This window comes from Chionomys nivalis, chromosome 19 (genome assembly GCF_950005125.1).
Source record: "Chionomys nivalis chromosome 19, mChiNiv1.1, whole genome shotgun sequence".
Taxonomy (NCBI): domain Eukaryota; kingdom Metazoa; phylum Chordata; class Mammalia; order Rodentia; family Cricetidae; genus Chionomys; species Chionomys nivalis.
The window spans coordinates 31,049,825-31,070,530 of record NC_080104.1 but is presented as its reverse complement, the minus strand read 5'-3'; the positions used below and the strand labels follow the sequence as shown (position 1 = coordinate 31,070,530).

The 20,706-nt window shown below is 52.8% G+C and overlaps 1 protein-coding gene across 3 annotated transcripts; it reads right to left on the bottom strand.

Moving 5' to 3' along the window:
• Positions 1 to 7,316: 7,316 nt before the first annotated feature.
• Arid5a (AT-rich interaction domain 5A) lies at positions 7,317 to 20,443 on the bottom strand. Of its 3 annotated transcripts, none has more exons than XM_057752000.1 (7): positions 20,386 to 20,443; positions 13,120 to 13,235; positions 12,479 to 12,599; positions 12,145 to 12,197; positions 11,698 to 11,795; positions 11,193 to 11,355; positions 7,317 to 10,858 (listed from the first exon to the last, which is right to left on the bottom strand). In XM_057752000.1, the coding sequence occupies exons 1-7, from the start codon at positions 20,387 to 20,389 to the stop codon at positions 9,650 to 9,652; spliced, it is 1,764 nt and encodes a 587-aa protein (XP_057607983.1). In that variant the 5' UTR covers positions 20,390 to 20,443; the 3' UTR covers positions 7,317 to 9,649. The 3 variants fall into 3 exon arrangements, with proteins under 3 accessions (XP_057607983.1, XP_057607981.1, XP_057607984.1); XM_057751998.1 differs by having other exon boundaries at positions 13,120 to 13,238; positions 20,386 to 20,407; XM_057752001.1 differs by lacking the exon at positions 20,386 to 20,443 and adding an exon at positions 16,164 to 16,275 and having other exon boundaries at positions 13,120 to 13,238.
• Between the last annotated feature and the right edge of the window lie 263 nt (positions 20,444 to 20,706).

Here is a 20,706-nt window from a genome sequence, read left to right as displayed (position 1 = left end):
ACCGGGATTTCTTCTTGGCCCCAGTTCTTGGATGCAACTCTACTCAAAACTGTACTTACTGAAAAATGTAGTGGTGTGTGTGTTTGTGTGTGTGATATCTAAAGTCTCTACTCTTCAGCAAGCTTTCTTGTTACAAATCAGGGAAGCCACACTCTTTGCCCAGTGTCCTTCCTGTACCAGGAAGCTGGTAAGCTTTGGCAAAGGTGCTGTGCATGGTGGTACCTGTCTGGAATTCCAGCATTTTGGAGAGGGGTGAACAGGAAGTTTAGAAGTTAAAAAAACATCACAACAAATACTACTAAACATCTGTATTTAAGACAAGATGAGGCTGGGAGATGGTTTACTCAGTAAAGTGTTTTCTGCAAAAGGACCCGGGTTTTGTCTCTAACCCCTGTGAGAAGCTGGGTTTGGTGGTTCACACGTATATCCCAGAGCCGGGGCAGAGACTCTAGGGTACGCTGGCCAGCTAGCCTAACAGATGTGTCCCAAGTCCCAGCTGAAAGAAAGACTTTCTCTCAAAACAGAAGCAACAAAAACCCACAGGTGTGTGTCTCCTAAGGAAAAACACCTGAAGTTGATCCCTAGTCTCGCACATGCACGCACACACAATGAAAATAGGCCAGTAAGGCTGGAGATGTGGCTCAGTGGTCATGTTTGCCTAGCAGGCGTGGACTGTACATCTGTTATAGCAGCACTCTGGAGCTGCAGGCAGGGGGAGCACAAGTTCAAGCTCATCCTTGGCTACATAGTAGGTTTCATATGATATGATTGACATATTTGTTTTTCTATATAGTATTCTGTTCATCGTTTGAACCCCACAGGTGCAGACAGCAGTCTGCCAAGAGCATGGTCTCCTTCAAGACCTGCGAGCAGTAAATGGAATGACTAAGCAACTCCTGCCTTCTTGTTCTACAGTGAGTTCTGGGAGTGGATCACTGACCCGATAGTCTGATTTCATTTTCACTTTTCTGAGACAAGGTCCAGGCTAGCCTTAAACAGAGATGTGGTAAAAAAGTAGAACAATATGTCCTCAAAGACTGTGGACAAGTTTTTAAATACTTGGTGACATCTGCTCTATAATGTTTGTTTGTTTGGTTGTTTTGAGGCATGGTTTCCCTGTGTATCACTGGCTGTCCTGGAACTCACTCTGTCGGCCAGACTGGCCTCGAACTCAGAGATCTGCTTGCCTCTGTCTCCTGGGTGCTGGGATTAAAGGTGTATGCTACCAGTGCCGGACTGCTTTTTGTTGTTTTGTTGTTGTTGTTATTTTAGGTTTTTTGTTTGTTTGTTTGTTTGTTTTTTGAGATAGTTTCCCTGTGTAGCCCTGACTGTCCTGGAACTCACTTTGTAGACCAGGCTGGCCTCGAACTCAGAGATCATCCCAAGTGCTGGGATTAAAGATGTGAGCCACCTCTGCCTGGCCATTTGTTTCTTTTTAATTGTGAATCTGTTGATCCACAGATAAAAAGTAATTCTGATGAGCTTGCCAGTAGAATGCAAAAGAAGGCAATTTAGGACATGGACAGTGAAACATCTACTTTCCCCAGCATAACATTCCACGGAGTGTGAGGATTAGGCAGTGGAGCGAATGTCCCAGGCAGTTCCATTCATAGCTCCTAGATCTTCAAAAGGAGAATACTCCTCGGATCTGGGCTTTCTAACCGGCAGAATGGGACTCTTATAAGGTAACCGGCAGGACTAAATCAGGATGCACTTTAAAAATGTGAAGTCTCAAGGCTAGAGATAGAGCTTAGTGGTTAAGTGCACTGGCTGCTCTTGCAGAGAACCTGGGTTCAATTCCTAGCATCCACATGGTGGCTCACAACCATATGTAACTCCAGTTACAGATATTCCAGAGGATATGATACCCTCTCTGGCCTCTTACCAACACCAGGTACACATGTGATGTACATTCATACATGCAAATACATATGCAATATATAGAAAAAGCACTTTACACTTAATAAAAAATTTTGAATTTTTTCTGACATTTTGGATTCAGGCACAGATTATACTGCTTTAAGTAGGGAGTTAGTGTGCCTTTTTCCTTTTTATATATTATTTTATATGTATTATATATAATAATATATATGTGTATCTTGATTGTGTAAACATGTGAACGATTGAACATGCCATTCTCCTGATATTTGACTATGAAGTTCTATTTGCAAGATAGTGTAATCATTTAATGACTCATGAAGAGGCCACCTTTCTTTTGGGTCAAGTATATAATCTAGTGTATTTTTTTATTATTATTATTATTAATTTTTTGGTTTTTCAAGACAGGGTTTCTCTATAGTTTTGGAGCCTATCCTGGAACTAGCTCTTATAGACCAGGTTGACCTTGAACTCACAGAGATCTGCCTGCCTCTGCACCCGAGTGCTGGGATTAAAGGCACGCGCCACCACCGCCTGGCTAAGTGTATTTATTATTAAAACACTTTTGAGCCATTTTTCTTAGCTGTGATCAATAGTTATAAGCACAAAACTTATCTAGAATTCTCCCTCCATGGCTTCTTTATCATACAGACTTTATTTCCCATTGTCAACAAATTACATTAGAGTGTTCTCAAGCTTCTGGCTCCTCTGGTGTCTCTTACCTTGCTCTGGTACATGGTTACAACAGAACTTCAAATACCCTTGTCTAGGGCTGGAGAGATGGCTCAGAGGTTAAGAACACTGACTGCTCTTCCTGAGGTCCTGAGTTCAATTCCCAGCAACCACATGGTGGCTCACAGCCATCTGTAATGAGATCTGGTGCCCTCTTCTGGCCTGCAGGCATACATGGAAGGAATGTTGTCTACATAAATAAATAAATATTTAAAAACAAAAAAAACAAAAAAAAACAAATACCCTTGTCTAGATGAACAGTCTAGTCCTGAGCAGCCCAAAAACTCAAACATTGAACATGAGAAACAGAGGAGGCCCAGCATGCACTACCAGAGAGGATTACCAGGTTGTCAGTCTGAAGGTCTACAGTGCTGACCCCAGGACCCTGTGTAGGTAATCCCACAGCTCCTGCAGCAGGATGGAAGGTGGACACAGGAATCCTGATGTCCCAGAAGCTTGCACCAGCTAGCCAGACAATGGCAGCAGTGAGCAACAAAGAGACCCTGCCTCACACAAGATGGAAAGCAAAGATGGACACCTGAGATCATCCTCTGATTCCCCACTCATCTCGTGTGTGCTGTGTGTGTAGACATCTGTACTCACGTGTGTATGTGTCACTCTACAAATGACATGGTAAGCTCCACTTCTCCATCCCACCTAGCCACTGCTGAAAGGATCTTTCTCCCTTGGCTCTGCCTTCATCCTGTGGTCCCCCTTCCAATTGATTACATTTGGTGGGAGGGTACATGCATGTTATGGTGCACATATGGAGTTCTGGTGGGGGGTACATGCATGCCATGGTGCACATATGGAGGTCTGGTGGGAGGGTACATGAATGTCATGGCGCATATCTGGAGGTCTGGTGGGAGGGTACATGCGTGTCATGGCACATATCTGGAGGTCTGGTGAGGGTACATGCATGCCATGGTGCATATCTGGAGGTCTGCTGGGGGGTACATGCATGCCATGGCACACATACGGAGGTCAGAAGGCAACTTCCAGTAGTTTTTCTCCTACCATGTGGATCCTGGAGATCAAACTCAACTCATCAAGCTTGGAAACACAAGTTCATAAGTCTGATAAGCCATCTCCTCAGACCTCTTTGTTTTGTTTTTGAAGACAGGGTTTCTTGGTGTAGCTTCGGCTGTCCTGGAACTCGCTCTTTAGACCAGGCTGGCCTCGAACTCACAGAGATCCACCTGTCTCTGCCTCCCGAGTACTGGGATTAAAGGTGTGCGCCACCACTGCCAGGTGTCCTCAGACCTCTTTTAACAGCTTTTCCCTATTGCTTCCCTTTCTGATTACTACCCAGGCATCAAACTGTAGCTCATGGGCAAGCAATGCCTAACCTAGGCTTCTTGGATTGAGCTCCCAGTGCAAACTCTCCTTTCCTAGTCTTCGCTCCTGTGGGAGGGAAACCACTGGAGCCAGGCTGAGATGTGGCAGTGAGGTCAGGGACCGGCATCAGACAGCCCATCATCAAGCCCCAGACAGAGATGGCACCGATGTGGCAGGTGAACCTCCCCTCCTCTTCCTATAGCCTTGGCAGACATTACTAATCAATTGCATCACTTTCACAATGAGTCAGTCCAGAGCTGCAGACAACCACAAAGGTTGACTTGCCATTCTTGACCCAGACACTATCCAAAAGTCAGAGTGACTCTGACTCAGAAGGCAAGCTAAAGGGTAGCGGTCAGAACACATGCAGGGGTTTCAAAATTGGTAAGGTAAAGGACAGGACAAGGCATGGCCAAGCTGGCAAGGGAAGCGGTGACTCACATTCATAGAGCCCTCGTTTACGGAGCTTTCTCTAAATACCCTGGCTCTTGAGGTTAAACGACTCACTTGATACTACAGATGAGACAGAGAAAGGGGGTGCACCTGGTGTCACCCAGCCTTTCGACCCACATGACACACGCTTACTCTCAGCCTCAGCACAGTTAGCTCAGGACTTGGTCAGCCTCTCTTCTAACGAGCCCCTTAGGACTGAGACTCACGAGAAGGATGGCAGGCAGAGCCTGTGGCTTGCTGCTGGTCATCTGATCACTGCCTGGGACAGCAGCTCAGGGGACAGCGACAAAAGCTTTGCAGACAGGAGACACTCTGGAGTGCACAAATATTATGGCTTCAGTGCAGTTTAAGCTACCAGAAAATGTCACTGAATACAGATTGAAAACCGGTGTCCATAGCAACCTCTGGGTTAAGAGGTAGCTGTACCTCACACATTGGTACCCCCAATTGGTAGTTATTTTGCAAGGTTCTGAAAATTAGGAACTGGGACAGAGCCGGAGGGGGAAGCTCTCTGGGGCATGTCTTTGGAGGTTTTACCTGATTGGAATGCTCTCTGAAGAACTTCCTGTGCCACATGGCTCTGCCACCATGATTTTCTACTCGGGCATACAGGAACCAGTGGCCATGGGCTAAATAAAGCCTCTGAAAATGTGAACCAAAGAAGTAACCCCTCCTCCAAGTGATTTCTGAAGGTCATCTGGTCACAGTAGTGAGAAAAGCAACTAATACAGGATTCACATTGAGTCCGTCCATCACGGCCTGGTATTCGGCTCTCTCACACTTTGAGCCCCTCACGAGCTCTCTTGCCTGATTGGCCTTCATTTCTATTGCTTGCAAGGAAGGAACCCAAGAATGTCACTGGCACACTGGCTGTGGGAGAGTGTCGGTCAGAATCCGTTTGCCTTCCAGTTTCCTGGTCTTTCCTCTCCACCCCAAGGCCCAAGCATGCAACAAGAAGCCTAGTGGTAGGAGTCTCTCTTGCGAAGACCCCCACTGGTAGCCCCCATTTCCTGCTCTCTTTGCAGTATGCCAGTGCCTTTCCTACACAGGGGAGCCCCACAGCTAGGGCCAGGCAGATGGCGGCTTCCAGGAGTAGCAGCTGCCCACAAGAGGCTGGGCTGCCCCTGGTAGGCTGGGGAGTGTGTTCAGCCGTCCTCTGCTCTTTACCAGGGTCTAGGGCCCGTTCTAAATCACAGTCTGGGTCAGAGAAGGCAGGTGTTCAGGTGGCCCAGTGAGTGACTCTCGTCTCGGGAGCTTGTACCCACGTGTCCCCCTCACTGGCCTGCCAGACCAGTGATTGCTCTGCACTCCTGCCCAGGAACCCTCTGAAGCATTGAGCAGTAACGTTCTTGGAGTCATTAGCTAAGAAAATTGCTCTTGATTCTATAACCAGTGAAGAACAGCAGCTGCCACCTAGTGTCTGAACAGTGTTACAGCTCCACCTTGAGTGTTGGGAACCAGGACGGTTGGCTAGGAATAATCCTTAGTTGCCTGAAGGGTTGGGCACCAGAGGAGCGGAAGGACTATGGTAGATGGATTCCTCCCGTCCTGATTCAGAAAGTCATCCAATGTAGCTACTCAAGAGAAACGCAATGAGTTTTTTGTTTGTTTGTTTGTTTGGTTGGTTTTTGAAGATAGGGTTTCTATGTGTATCAGCCTTGGCTGTCCTGGAACTCACTTTGTAGACCAGGTTGTTGTGTGGTTGGTTGGTTGGTTGGTTTTTGAAGATAGTGTTTCTATGTGTAACAGCCTTGGTTGTCCTGGAACTCACTTTGTAGACCAGGTTGGTCTCGAACTCACAGAGACCCGCCTGCCATTACCTCCCAAGTGTTGGGATTAAAGGCATGCGCAAGACACTCAATGTTTTAAATGCTGTCAGTTCTATTGTTTTTAAACACTGAAGGGCTGGGATGTAGCTCCATGGTAGAGCACTTGCCTAGCATACGCAAGGCTGTGGGTTCCATCCACCACACTGGAAAACAAACAAACACATCGAAACATCTCCAGCAGCCTCTGCTCTTAACTGAAATCCCTTTAAAGCCACGGAAGTTTCTCACTTACCTCTGGCTTCCTTCCCCTAAGGTCCACTCTGCCAGCCTGAGGCTCTGGCCACCACAGCAACTTCATGTGAGAACTACACTTTGCTGCCTCCCGTACTGTGTGACTTACCCTGGCTGCTGTGACCGCCCAGCATACCCGCTGTCCTTGTCTGTGGTGTTTCAGAGTTCCCATGCCTGAGCTCTTCTGACAGCCCCTTTCTGCTCTGCCTCATCAGGCAGCCAATAACTGATTTCAGCCAATCCTCTCATCGCCCCAGCCCACCCCAAGTGCCCACAGCTCACCAGGACCTCGGGTCTGGAGGTCTGACCACCTGTCCCCAGCTCTGCCCTCACTGGCTTCACTCCCTGGTCCCATATCTATGCCCTTCCCTGCAGCTCCTACTGGAGTGGGGCTTAACTGTCCCCTGCCTTAAGACTGCATCCAGCTGGCCTGCTGGGTGCAATGATACTCATGCCAGTAACCTCAAGTGGAAACTGGAGCTTCTCAGATGCCTTAGCTATGCCCTTAGCCAGCCTGGCTCCACTCTGAGCTCACTCACTCGTCCTTCTCCAAGCCCAGCCCCCACCCATGCTCGCTCTGCTCACAGTACAGATAGCAACACTGGCCAGACCTGGGTCCAGATGCTGTCTCCTCCATCTCCAAGGAGAGGCTCCCTGCTCTGTTCTAGTCTCCAGAGCATCCAGATCCGCCCACCATCTGCCACAGGCTGGGGCTGGGGTGCAGTTCAGTGGTCAGAGCTGGCTGAGCATGTCATGCCCTGGAGCCTATCCTCAGCACCAGAAAGAAAGCAAACAACAAACTCCGGAAGCCGGGACTCTCTTCCATCTTTCTTTTATTTCGTGTAAAAGCCCAACCGTCCCCGGCCTAGAAGGCACCAAACAGCCTGAGTCACCTCTGGGTCCCTCTGTCCCAACCCCACAGGCCCCTTGACTCCTGGACCCCATGCTCTGGCCACTCCCTTGGGGACTTGCTGCTCTGCTTCTCTGTCACCCCCTTTAGCCATTCTCAAGGTCTTCTAGAGAACACTCTCGGCCACTGTTTAAAACTCTGATGGTGACACCAGGCCAGTGTGGGTGATGCACACTCTACACCACCAAGGTGAACACCCAAGACAGTTAAAGGGGCAGCGAACATCAACCTCCAGAGCAAACAAAGGCATTGCCTGCCGAATGCCTAACTCATCACACTTAAGCTGGTACCAGGAAAAGGAGCTGGGGCCACGGACAGGTAGGAGCAGGATCAGCACCAATTCCAGGGTGGCCTCTGCCTCCTCCCCCCATTAGCAGCTCAAATGCCATGAAAGATTTGAATGTAGACCCCGAAAACAAATTATGCACTGAACACTGGCACTGAGACTTCTGCTGGCCTGCGGGTCTTCTGGGGCAGCCTGTCGGGGACGAGTACAAACATGGGGAGATGTATGCGGCATGCACCCCCATCAGCTACCATGGTGTTTGGAGTCATTCACAGTGGGAAGGAGGCAGATACGTGGGTGTTCAGTGCAGAGTTCCAAAGGTTTCCAAAAAGCCTGACTTGTGTTCATTTCTAGTGTCTTTGCTTAGGCAGAGGTAGCAGAGTCCAGCCCAGGAATCCATCCACTCCTCTACCTCACCAGATGTGTTCCAAATGTGCCTGTAGAGGGTGCCACCACTGCAGTCCGCAGCACATGGGCGCAGTGGGGCAGCCAGGTGCTCAGGGCTAGTCATCTGCATACACAGGCCAGCACCTCAGTGCCTCCAGAAGGAAGAGGGGGATCTGGAAAATGCTTGAGCGCATCACTGGACACCCCTCCTCCCTCTGGGTACCCGGCCTGGAGGACACCTATGCTATAGCTCCCCTCACCTTCTCTGACCACCGTTTCCCCAAACCAGGTGTCCTCAATGACACTTCTTGTCCCTGGCCTTAGCCATGCCACCTGTGAATTAAGGGGGCATAAAATCTTGCCCTCCTACCCATGGCCTGAGGTCGGGAACAGGATGCGTTCCCATGATGCAGGTCAGTAGCCATCTGCTGACCCGGTTCACTGGCACCCTGGCATCACTGGGCCTTGGTGGCACTACCTTCCCGGGAACAGTTATGAAGCTGTACTGGCAGTCTCCTTGGGACTGGCAGATCAAGCCATCTCCAAGGGAGGAGGGTGCTAAACCACAGGGTTTCTCTGTGGGCCCCTGGAGCAAACACAGCTGAAACTTACTTCGGCTTGGCAACAGATTCCCAGGCAGAGATGGGGTCCCTCTGCCCCTCACCCCAAATCCAGTATAGAGAGCAGGAAAGTGGGTGTGTTGGCGGCAGGTCACCGGGAGCAGGAGGCAGCAGGGTTCACGAGTCTACCCACCACCAGGACAGATGACTTGGGTTTTGTGTTAGTACCCTCAGAAGTCTCTCTCCTTTCACAACTGTATCCCAGCTGCTGTGAAGGCCACAGCAGGAATTCTGTAGGCCAGGAGTCTGAGACTAACCTGAACAACACAGCCCGAACCTCTTAAAGCAAGCAGCTCCCTTCCTAGCGCTGGCTCAGAGATACAGGGCATAGGCGTCTTGGGACTGGGTCTGTGGCTCAGTCTGGAGGGCTGGAATCTCACAGTCCCTCCTTCGTGTCTCCCAAGTCACCAGTGAGCTCTGGGCGTTGTACCATGACAACCCTGACAGCCAGGTAGGTGCCCTGAAGAAGGAGCAAAAGCAAGCATGTCTGTTCATCTGGGTAGAAGAGGCTGAGTTTGCTCTGGGCTGCCCTCCAGTGGGGTGGTAACATGCAGACCAGAATGGCATTGTTTCATCTTTGCTCCTACACGGGTGACCGCATCCACAAGCTTGTTCCTGCCTCACCTCCCCTTGCAAAAACCCTGTACACCTCAAGGGCAATCACACCAGTGTCTGTGGATTGGACTTTTCATGGCCAACCTGGATGCCATGAGCTGCTATCTAGCTCCTTAGCCTTTCAGTCCTCTTGGCCTCTGTAGAGAGAGAATACTTCTAGCTCAGGTACTTTTGTGATTTTACCACAATTCGGTCCCCGGGCTTTGGACTCAGGCTGATTTGTTGAGAGAAGCCTACTGACACCCCCTATCTGTGCCAGTGGTGGGGGACATCGACTTCCAGGCAGTGGGCTCTGGCCTGAGGTTCCTGGCAGCATCTGCCCTCCTGAGGACCCATCGGATCCTCACAGCGCGGCACAACAGGCTCCGACCTACAGCTTGGTGTTGAGGTGGAAGAAGTGAGGTGCCGCATAGGTTGTGACGGGTGGCGTGTGCCAGGCAGATGAAGCTGGGCCCAGTCTGTTGCGGAGGACGGTATCATAGGACATGGGAGGGAAATGCATCAGGCTGGTAGCCACGGGTGAAGGGCCTGTCGTAGCCAGGAGATGGGCTGGGAAAGCTGGGATGACCAGGGGACTGAAGGGGAGTGTTGCCTGGCCCTTCAGAGGGTCTGGGCTTCTGGCAAAGTTCAGAGGATACTGCAGCATGGTGCCCCTGTAGGCCTCTGGAGGAGTGGGCCCCAGGGCTGGGCCCAGTAGACAGGATACCGCCACGCCAGGTGCTGCAGGCTTGCCCCCACACTCCTTGGCATCCACCTCCTTCAGAAAGGGAGACACCACCCTCAGTTTCTTGCCACCATGAGCAAAGCCCTCTTCTTCCAAGTTGCGCTTGTTGCCAAGGCCTGGGCTACTGGGGAGGAGAGGTGGGACTCCAGGGCTCTCCGAAGGAACCTTGGCCATGGGGGACACCCAGCAGGCTTTGGGCTTGGGGTAGAAGCTTCTTTTTCTGGAGCTGCCTTTATGGAATGCAGAGGGGCGGTTGGCATCCCCGCCCCACACCAGCTGGGGCTCTTTGGTTGACAGCCCTTCCTCTTTAGCAGGCCGTTCCAACAGCACCCTGTCTTTAAGGCCAGAGAAGAAGTCCCTGGGGTGCTGGCTAACAGGCTTCAGCACTTCAGTTGGGTAGGCATGAAAACAGCCTGAGAAAGTTGGGGCTGTGGGGCGGGGCCCCTCCTGCACCTCCACCTTGGTGCCACTGGGGGGCAGCAATCCTTCCTGAGGGTTTTGCTGGTGTTCAGAGTTCTCAGCTGGCCCTCTTAGGTTCTGGGGACTTTCTTGAAGGTCTTTGTTGGGGCTCCTTGCTCCATGACGACAGCCCTCTTCTTGGCACTGCAAGGCTTCTGCCTTGCTGACCTGGGCCAGGAGTTTCTTTTTGGCCAATGGTGACATGATACCATGTGCCCCTTTGTTGTAAAAGTTGGACAAGAGCCGCTTGTAGGCCTCCGGACAGCCGCTAGCACCCATGAATGGCAAAGAGGACCCAGATGTTGGGCCTAGCTGTTCTGTGCTATCCCTTGAGGGTCCCTGGCTAGGAGGCTGTGTCAGACCAGTGGCATCTGATTTGGTCTTTCCCGGTGTGGTCTGGAATAAGAAAAGGCTTTGGCTTAGAGTCGGGTGCAGGATTGTGCTTCTAACCTGGAGATCTGGAGGTAGCAGGCCTCAGAGGGGCCACACCTTAGCTGTCAGCAACACCTTGGGTCAAAAGTTTTCCAAGGTGCCCCGTCCAAGCAGATACAGCCTAATATCCCAGCAATCCCAGCATAGCGTCATGTGTGTGAGCAGGTGTCAGCTGGTCTTCAGGGAACCCAAAGTTCAGCCAGCTCCCACCCTGAAGCAGGTTCCAAGTGGGAGTCAGCAGCCCCGGCCAGAGTAGGCATGGGGCTGTGAAAACAGCTTCGCCATGCTGGGCGCTTACCTGGTCCACCTGCCTCTCTGAGTCCTTGGCCTTCTTTGGCTTCTCCGTGGTCCCATCGTCCCCTCTCAGCTCCTTGGCCATCTTGTACTGCTTCCTGGGCTTGGTCGGGGGCAGTGGTTTGTCATCTTCCCCCTTCAGATGCCGCACATATGGGAGGACTAGCCTGGGGAAGAGCCAGTGTGTCCACAAGAAGCCAGGCAGCTGCTTTTTGCAGCCAGCGGGACTTCCTTAAGGCCCTCTGACTCCTCCCCACCAGAGCTCCTGCTGTCTCCAAAGCTGCCCGCTCCTCCCTGCCGGTGCACAGAGCACGCTACAGCTCTTCCTGGTCTCGCTGCAGATCATGACCCTGACAAGGTCTTGCTCGTGGCACGTATGTACTGCCCGCCCCCAGAACAGCAGCGTATCTGTCTATATACCGTCTTTGCACCTCACTCCCAGCACGCACCTGCTAAGACCCCGGAAAGGGGAAGGCCTAGGTGTGCAGCACCCTCTGGGCACCCCATACCTCTCGTAGTGGCGGCGCGTGCATGTGGCCGCGCTGGTGCTGCCTGGACTGCCCCCCAGCTCATCATACACGTTCTTCCAGAGTCGGCGACCCGTCACCTGCAAGACACCAGAGATGATGAGCCAAACGGACCCTCTCTGCTCCAGGTTCCCCGTGCAGGGAGGGGGCGAGAGCCACGGGCAGGATGCTGGAGAAGGTTGCTGGTGCTCACCAGCTCTCCCTCCCAGGAGCTACTTGACTGCTAGGCAAAGCAGGTTTTGGAGTAGGGGAAGGTGGACCAGATGTGGGTAGGAAGAAACCTTCTTTGAGACGCAAAACACCAGTCTCTCCTCCCACAGCACTCGGGCTGGACCTGGGAATTCTGATCTTCCTCACATCTACAGGCCAGGAAGCCCTGCTGACCACCCTGCTCCCCAGCTCCTGCTATGGCTGAGAACCTTTCCTTACCAGCTCATAGGCCCCCAGCTTCTCCACTGCCTTGTAGATCTTCCACAGGTTAACTGAAGGGAAGAGGCGAGACAGGCTGTCAGGCGCTACCACCCACACACTCCCAGACGATGAAAGACCACTGTGATGGATGGGGCAGGCTGGCCTGACCGTCAAGAGGAGAGGATGGGGACCCAGCTCCACCCATTGGCCTTCAGGGAGGCATCCTTCTCATAGGCAACCCCTGGAGGCTGGAGGCTTCCAGAGTCACCTAGAGCTGAGGTGCCTTGCCTGTTGTCCTGTCTGGGAAGATCCCCTGGCTGCCCCCTTAGATCTGCCTCCCCTTGGAACATACTCTGCTTGAAGCCAAGATGGGGGACCCTCTCGATGGGCGTGTGTCGCTCCTTCATGAACTTGTAGAGGCTGACCAGGAAGGCCTGTTCTTCCTCCCGCTCCTCGCCGGCCTCAGGAGAGTCCTGGGGAGAGAGTAGGAGGCATGGGTGGACTCCACTGATGGACAGCTGGACACTGGGAACCATGGCTATCTGAAGGTCCCAACCATAGGCTACCTGGGAGCACCCAGCCTCCTGTCCTGGCTACAACTGTGAGCTTAGTGCCTAGGCTCAGGTCAAGGGTTTCTCTGTGTAGCCCTGGCTGTCCCGGAACTTGCTTTGTAGACCAGGCTGGTCTCAAACTCACAGAGATCCACCTGCCTCTGCCTCCCAAGTCCAAGGATTAAAGGTGTGCGCCAGCACCGCCTGGTTTGGGAATCTTTTTGTTTGTCTGCTTTCTGATCAGAGTCTGGGTTGTTTGATCTGCAGAATCCTGGGAGAGGTTCTGCCTTGCCTAGCGCCCAGATCCTGCATCTTCCAACGTGGGGCCCCTCAACTCTGCAGCATGGGGCAGAGGCCTCTCTCCCTCTCCAAGCTCAGGGTGTCTCAGGTTCCCTTGAGACTGAGCCCAGCAAGGAAGAGGTCTAGGGTTTGTCCAACTCACCTCCAGCTGGATGGGGCTCTGGCTGCTGCTCTGCTCCTCATCAGGCTTGGGGGACACAGGGAGCTCTAGGGGGTCGCCCTCTTCTGACTGCTCTCTTGTCCCCTTGGCAGGAGGTGCTGCTGGGAGAGAAGAACGGATGAGGAGAGAGCAGGTGAGATGCAGGTAGGAGGAACATGGGCTGAGGATTGGTCCCCCTCCCTCAGCCATGGATGGGGTGGGTGCTCATAGTCCTTTTAGAGTGCCCTCTACTGGCCAGTATCGGCTATGACATGTGAGCTCGCGCGCTGTCTCTCTCTCTCTCTCTCTCTCTCTCTCACACACACACACACACACACACACACACACACACACACTCACCCTGGCTTGGCAGCCACCCCCTTTCCTCTATTCTAGCCATGCCCCTACATCCCTGCAGGAAACCCTCAGCTTCAAGTCAGAGGAATGCGGGCAGGTATGTTTTGAGGACATTCTCTCTCAATCCTGCCCATCTTCAGGCAGAACTCATTACAGTAGCTCAGCTGAATGCTATCAAGACTTCATCCACGAGTCCCTGCACGGCCAGTTGCCCCTGTGTAGGCCCTTAGGCTCCAGGCTGCCCTCACTTGCAAGACTGTTGATGACTGTTCACATCAGCTATGATCTCTTCCTCTGCTTGGCCTTTCCCAGGCCTGGCTAACTCCAGCACTCAAATCCTTCCCTTTCTTGTCCAGTATGACTGATCTGCGACTGCCCACACCTTGTGAGTCCTCTGGCCCCATTCGAGACATGTGCCAGGTAAGAAGGGCAGAGACTCAAGACTGTGACGATGGCCTGAGAGAAGCCATCTGCATATATGTTTAGTGCAGCTCTGGTCTGGTCAGGAGCAGGAGGTTATAAACATGTCACAGATTGGCTACTGCAGAAATATCAACTCAAATTGCCTCAGGTGAAGAGCTGGGCTGGCATCAGATCTGGAGCCAAATCTTTTTAATTAATTGAGACAATGTCTCACAGTGTAGCCTGGCTGTCTTAAACACGCAGGAATCCCCCTGCCTCTGCCTCCTGAAGGACAGGGTTACAGGCATGTGCTACCATGTCCAACTAAAAGGGAACTTGTTTTGCTCCCATTTTATGAGACAGAGTCTTGTGTAGCCCAGACTGCAGTTTCCTAGGTAACCAAGAATGATCTTGAACTCCTGGTCCTTCTGCCTCCATCTCTCTGATGTTGCAATTAAAGTTATGCGCCAGCACACCTGGTCTAGAACTCACATCTTCTGCTAATCTGTCCTTTTGTGGTTTTGGGGATGGAGCCTAGGGCTTGTACATTCTACACAGGCACGTTTTAAAATCATTTTTGGGGTGAGGTTGACACAAAGAAATAGATTTACTGTGGCATTTCACACATTTCATTATGCTTTCAAGCACAAGGGGTTTTGAAATAGCCTCGCAGTGTAGCCCAGACAAGCTCTGAGCTCCCGTCTCTACCTATAAAGTGATCACAGGCGCGATCTGGCAACTTTCCCTTTTCTTTTCACCAACTTGCTACAGTGGGACCAACTTTTGGTTTGCTCCAGCTCCGAGACCCCTCATTGCTGGAGGCTGAGATTTTCCTACCAACACAGGCAGAAAAGAATCTCCTTGCGGACACTGTCCCACAGCCACATGACCCAGAGGAGCTGTGTTAGGATGCTCAGGTCCTGAAAGGCCCTCCCATTGCCAGTTGTTCACACAGTACAGACATCCATGCCTGTGTCTGCTCACATTGTACCGGTTCCTGCCTCTGGGTACCTGGCTTTGCCAGTACATTCCCTCATTTAGTCGCGGCAGGGATCCCATTTTAAAGAGGGGAAAGCTGAAGTCAGAGAGGTCCCGAGGCTCAGCATTTCAGCTCGGGCACCAGAACTCAAGACAAAGACTGTCTGACCGTTGGGTTCGATGGCTTGCTGTGATTATCATCACCACTGGCAAAGTCCGCATGGACTGTCCAAATAAGCTCACAGAGACGCTCATTCTAACTCTTGCCAGAGTCCAAAGAGACTTGGGTGCTGTCTTAGACAGCAAATGACATCAGATTCATGGTCAGTCTCCAGAAATCTCAGGAACTGACAACTGCCCCTCCCCCCTTTTCTACCACATTCCCTGAAACTCCGTGCCTCAGGCTTTGCTTTTGTGACTGTGGGGGTCCTCTGCCACCTCTGGGTGAATCCCAAATCTAGGAACCAGAAGCTTATCTTGCTCCAGTCCTCCTCCAGCCTGAGGCCTCTGCACGCTCCTATCTCCCTTCCAGTTGCTCCTCAGATTCTGGCAGCAGCAGCAGGGACTCTCCATCTATCCCTTAGTGTGACCTGGGCTTCTAGCTGCTAAAGAGTTAGCATGATGCAGTCCCTAGATCTCAAAAAAATAACGCCGTTGGACCATGACAACCCCCCACCCGCGGGAGCACTTCAAAGACACATGCTTATGAGCATCTGAATAGAAAGCTCCCAGGGATCTTGGGGGTTGCAGGTGAACAGCCACCAGGCAGGTGATCTCTAGTCCTGATTCTGCGTTCAGTTCCGGGATCTAGATGCTCACTCAGGGAAGATCTCCTGGAGCAGGGCACTCAGGTTAACTGGAAAGGAAGTTGCCAGTCCAAGCTGTTTGGCCCCAAATGGACGAGGGATGAGAGCTCCCACCTTGAGCCACAAAGGGAAATACTTTATCACTGTGTCCTGAGTCCCCAAATGAACTTGGTGTCCATTCTCTCCTGGCCGGGACTACTATTCTCTTTGTCCCTGGCAGGACCTTCTGGGCCCTGACCTCTGCGGCTTTAGAGGGGGCAGGGTTGCCTTGTCTTATCCCTAGCAGTCCTAACTCCTCATTCCCCCAATCATTTATAGGTACGGGGTCCAGGTAACGCATTTGTAGGAAAAGTTCTCCTGTGAAACCCTCAGCCACAGGATTAGACAATGCCCCGGCCTGCCTGGCTCCTAAACCTTCTAATATGAGGCCCAAACATGGAGTAGCAGGCTGGGTCCCACCTCTCACTGTACAGAAGGTGGGAAGGGACTGGTGGCCCAGCATACCCTGCCTGTAAGACCGGAGAAACCCACTTCTCTCTCTTTGACTGCTGCCAGCACAACCCAAGTCTTCGTCCACCTCAGAGCTCGCTCGTGTGTGAGATCCCTTCTGGGCCAGTGCCTCGATGTCCTCCTCCTCCTCGTGAGTAGAGAAGAAGATCGATATTTTAAAAGCACAGTCTGCTTTCCACCACATCACTCAGGCAGGATTCTTTCCATCCCTGAGACAGGGATGATAACGGGGATGGATGGGTCCTTGTAGCGCGTCTAAACTCTCTTCTGGTGTGGGGTGTGGGGTTTGAGGGCGGGGTCTACCAATGTCTTCCTCCGCTGGCCAGGTGTTTGCCAGTGCCGGTGGAGCGACCCCTCTGCAGTAAACAAAATGCTACTTTCCCCACAACCTCCCACTGACAGAAGCATATCCGGGGTCATGGGGTCATCCCTGACTTTCTATTCCGCTCCTCTCACTGCAGAGTGCTGGCATCCATGGGTGGTTTCAATTTGGGGTCTTATGACTGAGTTCACTACATGGAGGTTCAGCCCCCTCCGACCTTCCTCTTTGAAGAACACTCCATCTGAGACTTAGGATGATGTAGGCGCAGTCTCTAAAGCAGTGGTTCTCAACCTAGGGTCGCGACCCCGTTGGGGGTCAAATGACCCATTCACAGGGGTCGCATATCAGATACCCTGCATATCAGGAATTTACATCACTATTTACAGCAGTAGCAAAATTAGTTAGGAAGTAACAAAGAAAATAATTTTATGGTTGGAATGGCAGGCAGGGCTTCACCCCACAGCACCTTGGGGTTCCTTACTCCACTGTCCACACAAGAACCTGGGAAGGCTCAGCCATCAGAGGGTGACAGGGTCCCTTCCCAGGCACCAGGCAGGTGGCAAAGGGTGCGGCAAGAGGGTTGCCCCAGTCCTTCCTGGGCTTGACTGACTTCTGGTCAATTCCAAAAATGTCTGAGGCAGCTGGGCCCCTAGACTCTAAGCTACAGGCCCAGCTTCAGCCTCTCTTTCTAATCAGAGCAAGCTTGCTGAAGATGGTGTGTTTTCAAGCCACTCCCCATTTCCCTTTCTGCGCTAGCAGGGGCTCCACCAAAGCTAATCTCTTCTGGGCTGTCTGGGGCTGGGTACCTAATACAAGCCTGACTGAATCTTCCTCCTTTGAATGGACGTCACGCCTGAAGCTCAGCGAGGTTGGACAACTTGCCTCAGGGTCACACACCTTTCCAGTGGCAAAGCCGAGATTCCAAACTACAGAAGTCAGATTGTTCCAAGACTCTGAACCCTAAACTTTAGAGCTTTGTAAATAGGCAGAGAGACCTTCAGCTCTCTCATCTAAGCTCAGAGGGTAGAGACTTACCCACATTGCCTGAGTGGCTCTCTGCAGCCCCACTTCACTGATAGGAACAGGTCAGTATGGACAAGTGAGCTAACCACACCCAGAATAGGAAGCGGCAGAAGTTCCATGTGAATCAATGTGCCTGGCCTCGGAGTCTCCCAGGGCCCCAACATTGCGATCCAGGGTACCACTTTAAAACCTTTAAGGAAGGAAAACCACTGGACACAACCGAGGGTCCCTGAAGAAGTGGGAACTGCTGTCTCAGTAGACAAAAGCTCTGTGGAAGAGGGGAAGATGGAAGTGGCGAGGGGCACCCCGTAGAGGAATCAGTGAGGAGGCCGTGGGATAGGCTAAGAGATAAGGAGAGGCCCCTCCCTGTAAGCCTGCCCCTTGCCCTGCCAGCCAGTGAGCTGCGATCAGCTGAAACTGCAGAACCCAGACTGGCCTGGCCTCGAACCGACAGTTTTCTGGATTAGCTTTCCCAGTGTTCCCTGGCTGGCACCACCACAGCAAGCTGGGCGTGTCTTTTGTCACCTTCATCACTGCTTAGGTAGCTCCCTCGCTTTATAATGCTAGGCTCAATGGCTCTAAACTGAAGAAAGCATGCACGCAGGCTTCCCCTACAAATCACAGTCGCAAGTGTGCACACATCCTTGGTGATACCTGCCTGTCCCCCTGGCATCTGATTCTCCTAAGTCTGTGGGATGATGAGTCTACTTGCTCTGAGAGACTGTTCAAGGCCACACACCTCCCTGAAGCTGAGAAGCTTGCTAGGCATGGGTACCACTTTCCTTCTCTCTTTCATTTGCCTACCCCAGCCACCGTCCCTGTGATGGGAAGGAAGTGACACTTCCTTTCATGAAAACTCACTGACTGGGAACACGACGTCAGTCACAACAATAATGGCAACAGCAACCTCAATAACAACCAGCAGACACAGCCCCACCCCCTTGCCTGAGGTTGTTGGCTTAAGTTTCCCTTAGCTCGAGCTGGAGAGGAAACAAAGACAGCCTTTGAAGCGGTCAGTCCACTCCATGGCCCAGAAGCCGGCTGCCTGGCATTCTCCTCCTTGGGCTTGCTCCAGTGGGCAGTTTGGGGAGGGGGAGTCCCATCAAGAGCCAGCCTCGAGGACGGCTGGACAAGAGTCTGAGGATCCAGATCCAGCCACAGCCTAGCCTCTGCACCTCTGCCAAGGCAGGGAGAAATAAGTTCTGTCCGTGGCTAGAGACAAGCTGAGAGCCCTCAGGGGTACATGAAGGCAGAGAGAAGTGTACGGGCACCAAGTATGAGATTCCAGATGCCCAGTGCTACCCAGCTCTGGAACAGCCTAAGCAATTCTACTCCTGGAAGGACTGAGTCGCCACCGCCCCGCCCCTCTGCCCCTAGGGCTGGTGAAAACAGAGTCCTATATATGGATCATTTCCGGTTTTCCCACCCCACCTGTGCAGAAACACGGCTCAGAGGGGTGAGTCAACAGTAGAGGGAGAACCCCTACACAGGGTACTTCCCTACCTCACCACTTTTCTCCTCCTACTCTCCGAACCCCAGCCCATTGCCTGCTGCCCTGCTCCGTGAGGGAATGCAGACCATTGCAGATCAGCTTCCCACTGAGGGCAACAGAAAGAAGGCCGCCCGGAAAGCGGTGAAGGGCAAGGAGTCCTGGAAGTCAAGGAAATCTCACTCACTATCAGACCTGAGCCTGCCTCTGTGCCTCAGTTTCTCTGACTGTAACAGGGGAGGGGGCTGAGACCCATTCTGCCTCTCACTTCAGGTTCTAGGCCAAGCAGTCACTTTGGACGCTGTAACTGCTGTGGACCCTCTAGCTAACATCTCCAGTCCTCCCCTGCCCTGGCATCCTGCTTAGGCCCTGAGTCCCTTAGATGTACATCAATTCCCAACAGTGTCCACCGGGCAGGGCAAGGAGCACCTGTCACCTCCTTTGGCCGCTGTGACCCCTCCTCTGAAGCAGAAGACTCTGCGAACAGGGGATTCAGGCCATAGCAGCACAACTTGGGATGAATTTGAGGCCTTCTAGGCCCAGGGTTGGCAACCCCAATGTGCCTGTGGGCCAGGGTGTAGAGTATGACCCCAGCCAGGGCATGGCGCCTGGGCAGTGTGGAGGGTTGAGGATGAGGTGGCGTGGTTGTGCCCCCAGTTCGAGCTTGAGAGCAAAGTCAAACTTGTACGTTGCACTCTGGCAGGCTGCCTTTCTGCCCTCTCTCCACTAACCACCCCCAGTCCAGGGCCACCACCCTGTCCCTCTGGAAGGATTCGAGGGAAGAGAGGAAAAGTCAGAAGACTAGGCAAGTAAAAAAAAGCCGTCTTTCCTGCCAGGGGCTGGGAAGGCAAAGAGAGAAACAAATAGAAAAAGGAAGAGAAGAGAGAAGAGAAGGAGCAGGGGACCTGAAGCCTGTGACCGTCAAACCATCAGCATGTGCCTCGGCAGAAAGAGGAACCGTTGATTCTTCAAAGCGCATTGAGCAAGTTCTTCAAAACCCGCGCAGTCACTTTCAGGAATCGCGGCAGCAGTGGGAAGCGCGGTGCGCGGCCCGGGCGCCTCGGGTTCTGAGAAGCGCTGGGCTGGCACGGGGCAGGGAGGGGCCCGCGGCCGAGAAGCTGCTGCTGACAGCTGTCACAACAAATGGGCCCAGAGCAGCTTGAGATTGAAACCGCAGCAGGAAGTGTGGGCGGCTCAGTGAATTTCAGTCCGGAGCCAGAGAGGAGAGTTTCGAGATAAACGCCTGGGAAGCCCCTGGCCGCCCCGACTTTCCACGAGAAGACAGCACACTGACACCCCGGTGCCCCTCGGGTCGCCCCTCGGGTCGCGATCGCTCCAGCTCCCCAGCCCTCCGACCCCAGCGCCGCCCGCGAGCCGCTTACCCATGGCCCAGAGAGATCGCGCGTCGCCAACCGGAGACCCTCGACGAACGGAGCTGTCCGATCCCAGCGCTCTCGGCGCGACTGACTCGCGCTGCGGCTCGACTGCCGCCTCCCCGCGGGCCCGCCCCCGGGCCCGCCCCGCCGCGCTCTGGGCTCCTATTGGTGGATCCTATCTTCTAGGGCGGGTGGGGTCCGCCCCTTGAGCCCGAGGAAGTCTGGAAGTTGTAGTGTGCGCCCACTTAATCAGCAAGGGGCTCATGCTGGACACTCAAGAGTCATGGCCGCCCTGGGTCTTCTTGTTTCCCTAGAGGCAAAACTAGA

Coding starts and splice junctions, on each gene's coding strand:
- Arid5a (XM_057751998.1), bottom strand. Junction 12,198..12,478: donor CCATCTTGGCTTCAAGCAGA/GTATGTTCCAAG, acceptor TCTTCCCTTCAG/TTAACCTGTGGAAGATCTAC. Junction 11,356..11,697: donor ACGCGCCGCCACTACGAGAG/GTATGGGGTGCC, acceptor GCTCTTCCCCAG/GCTAGTCCTCCCATATGTGC.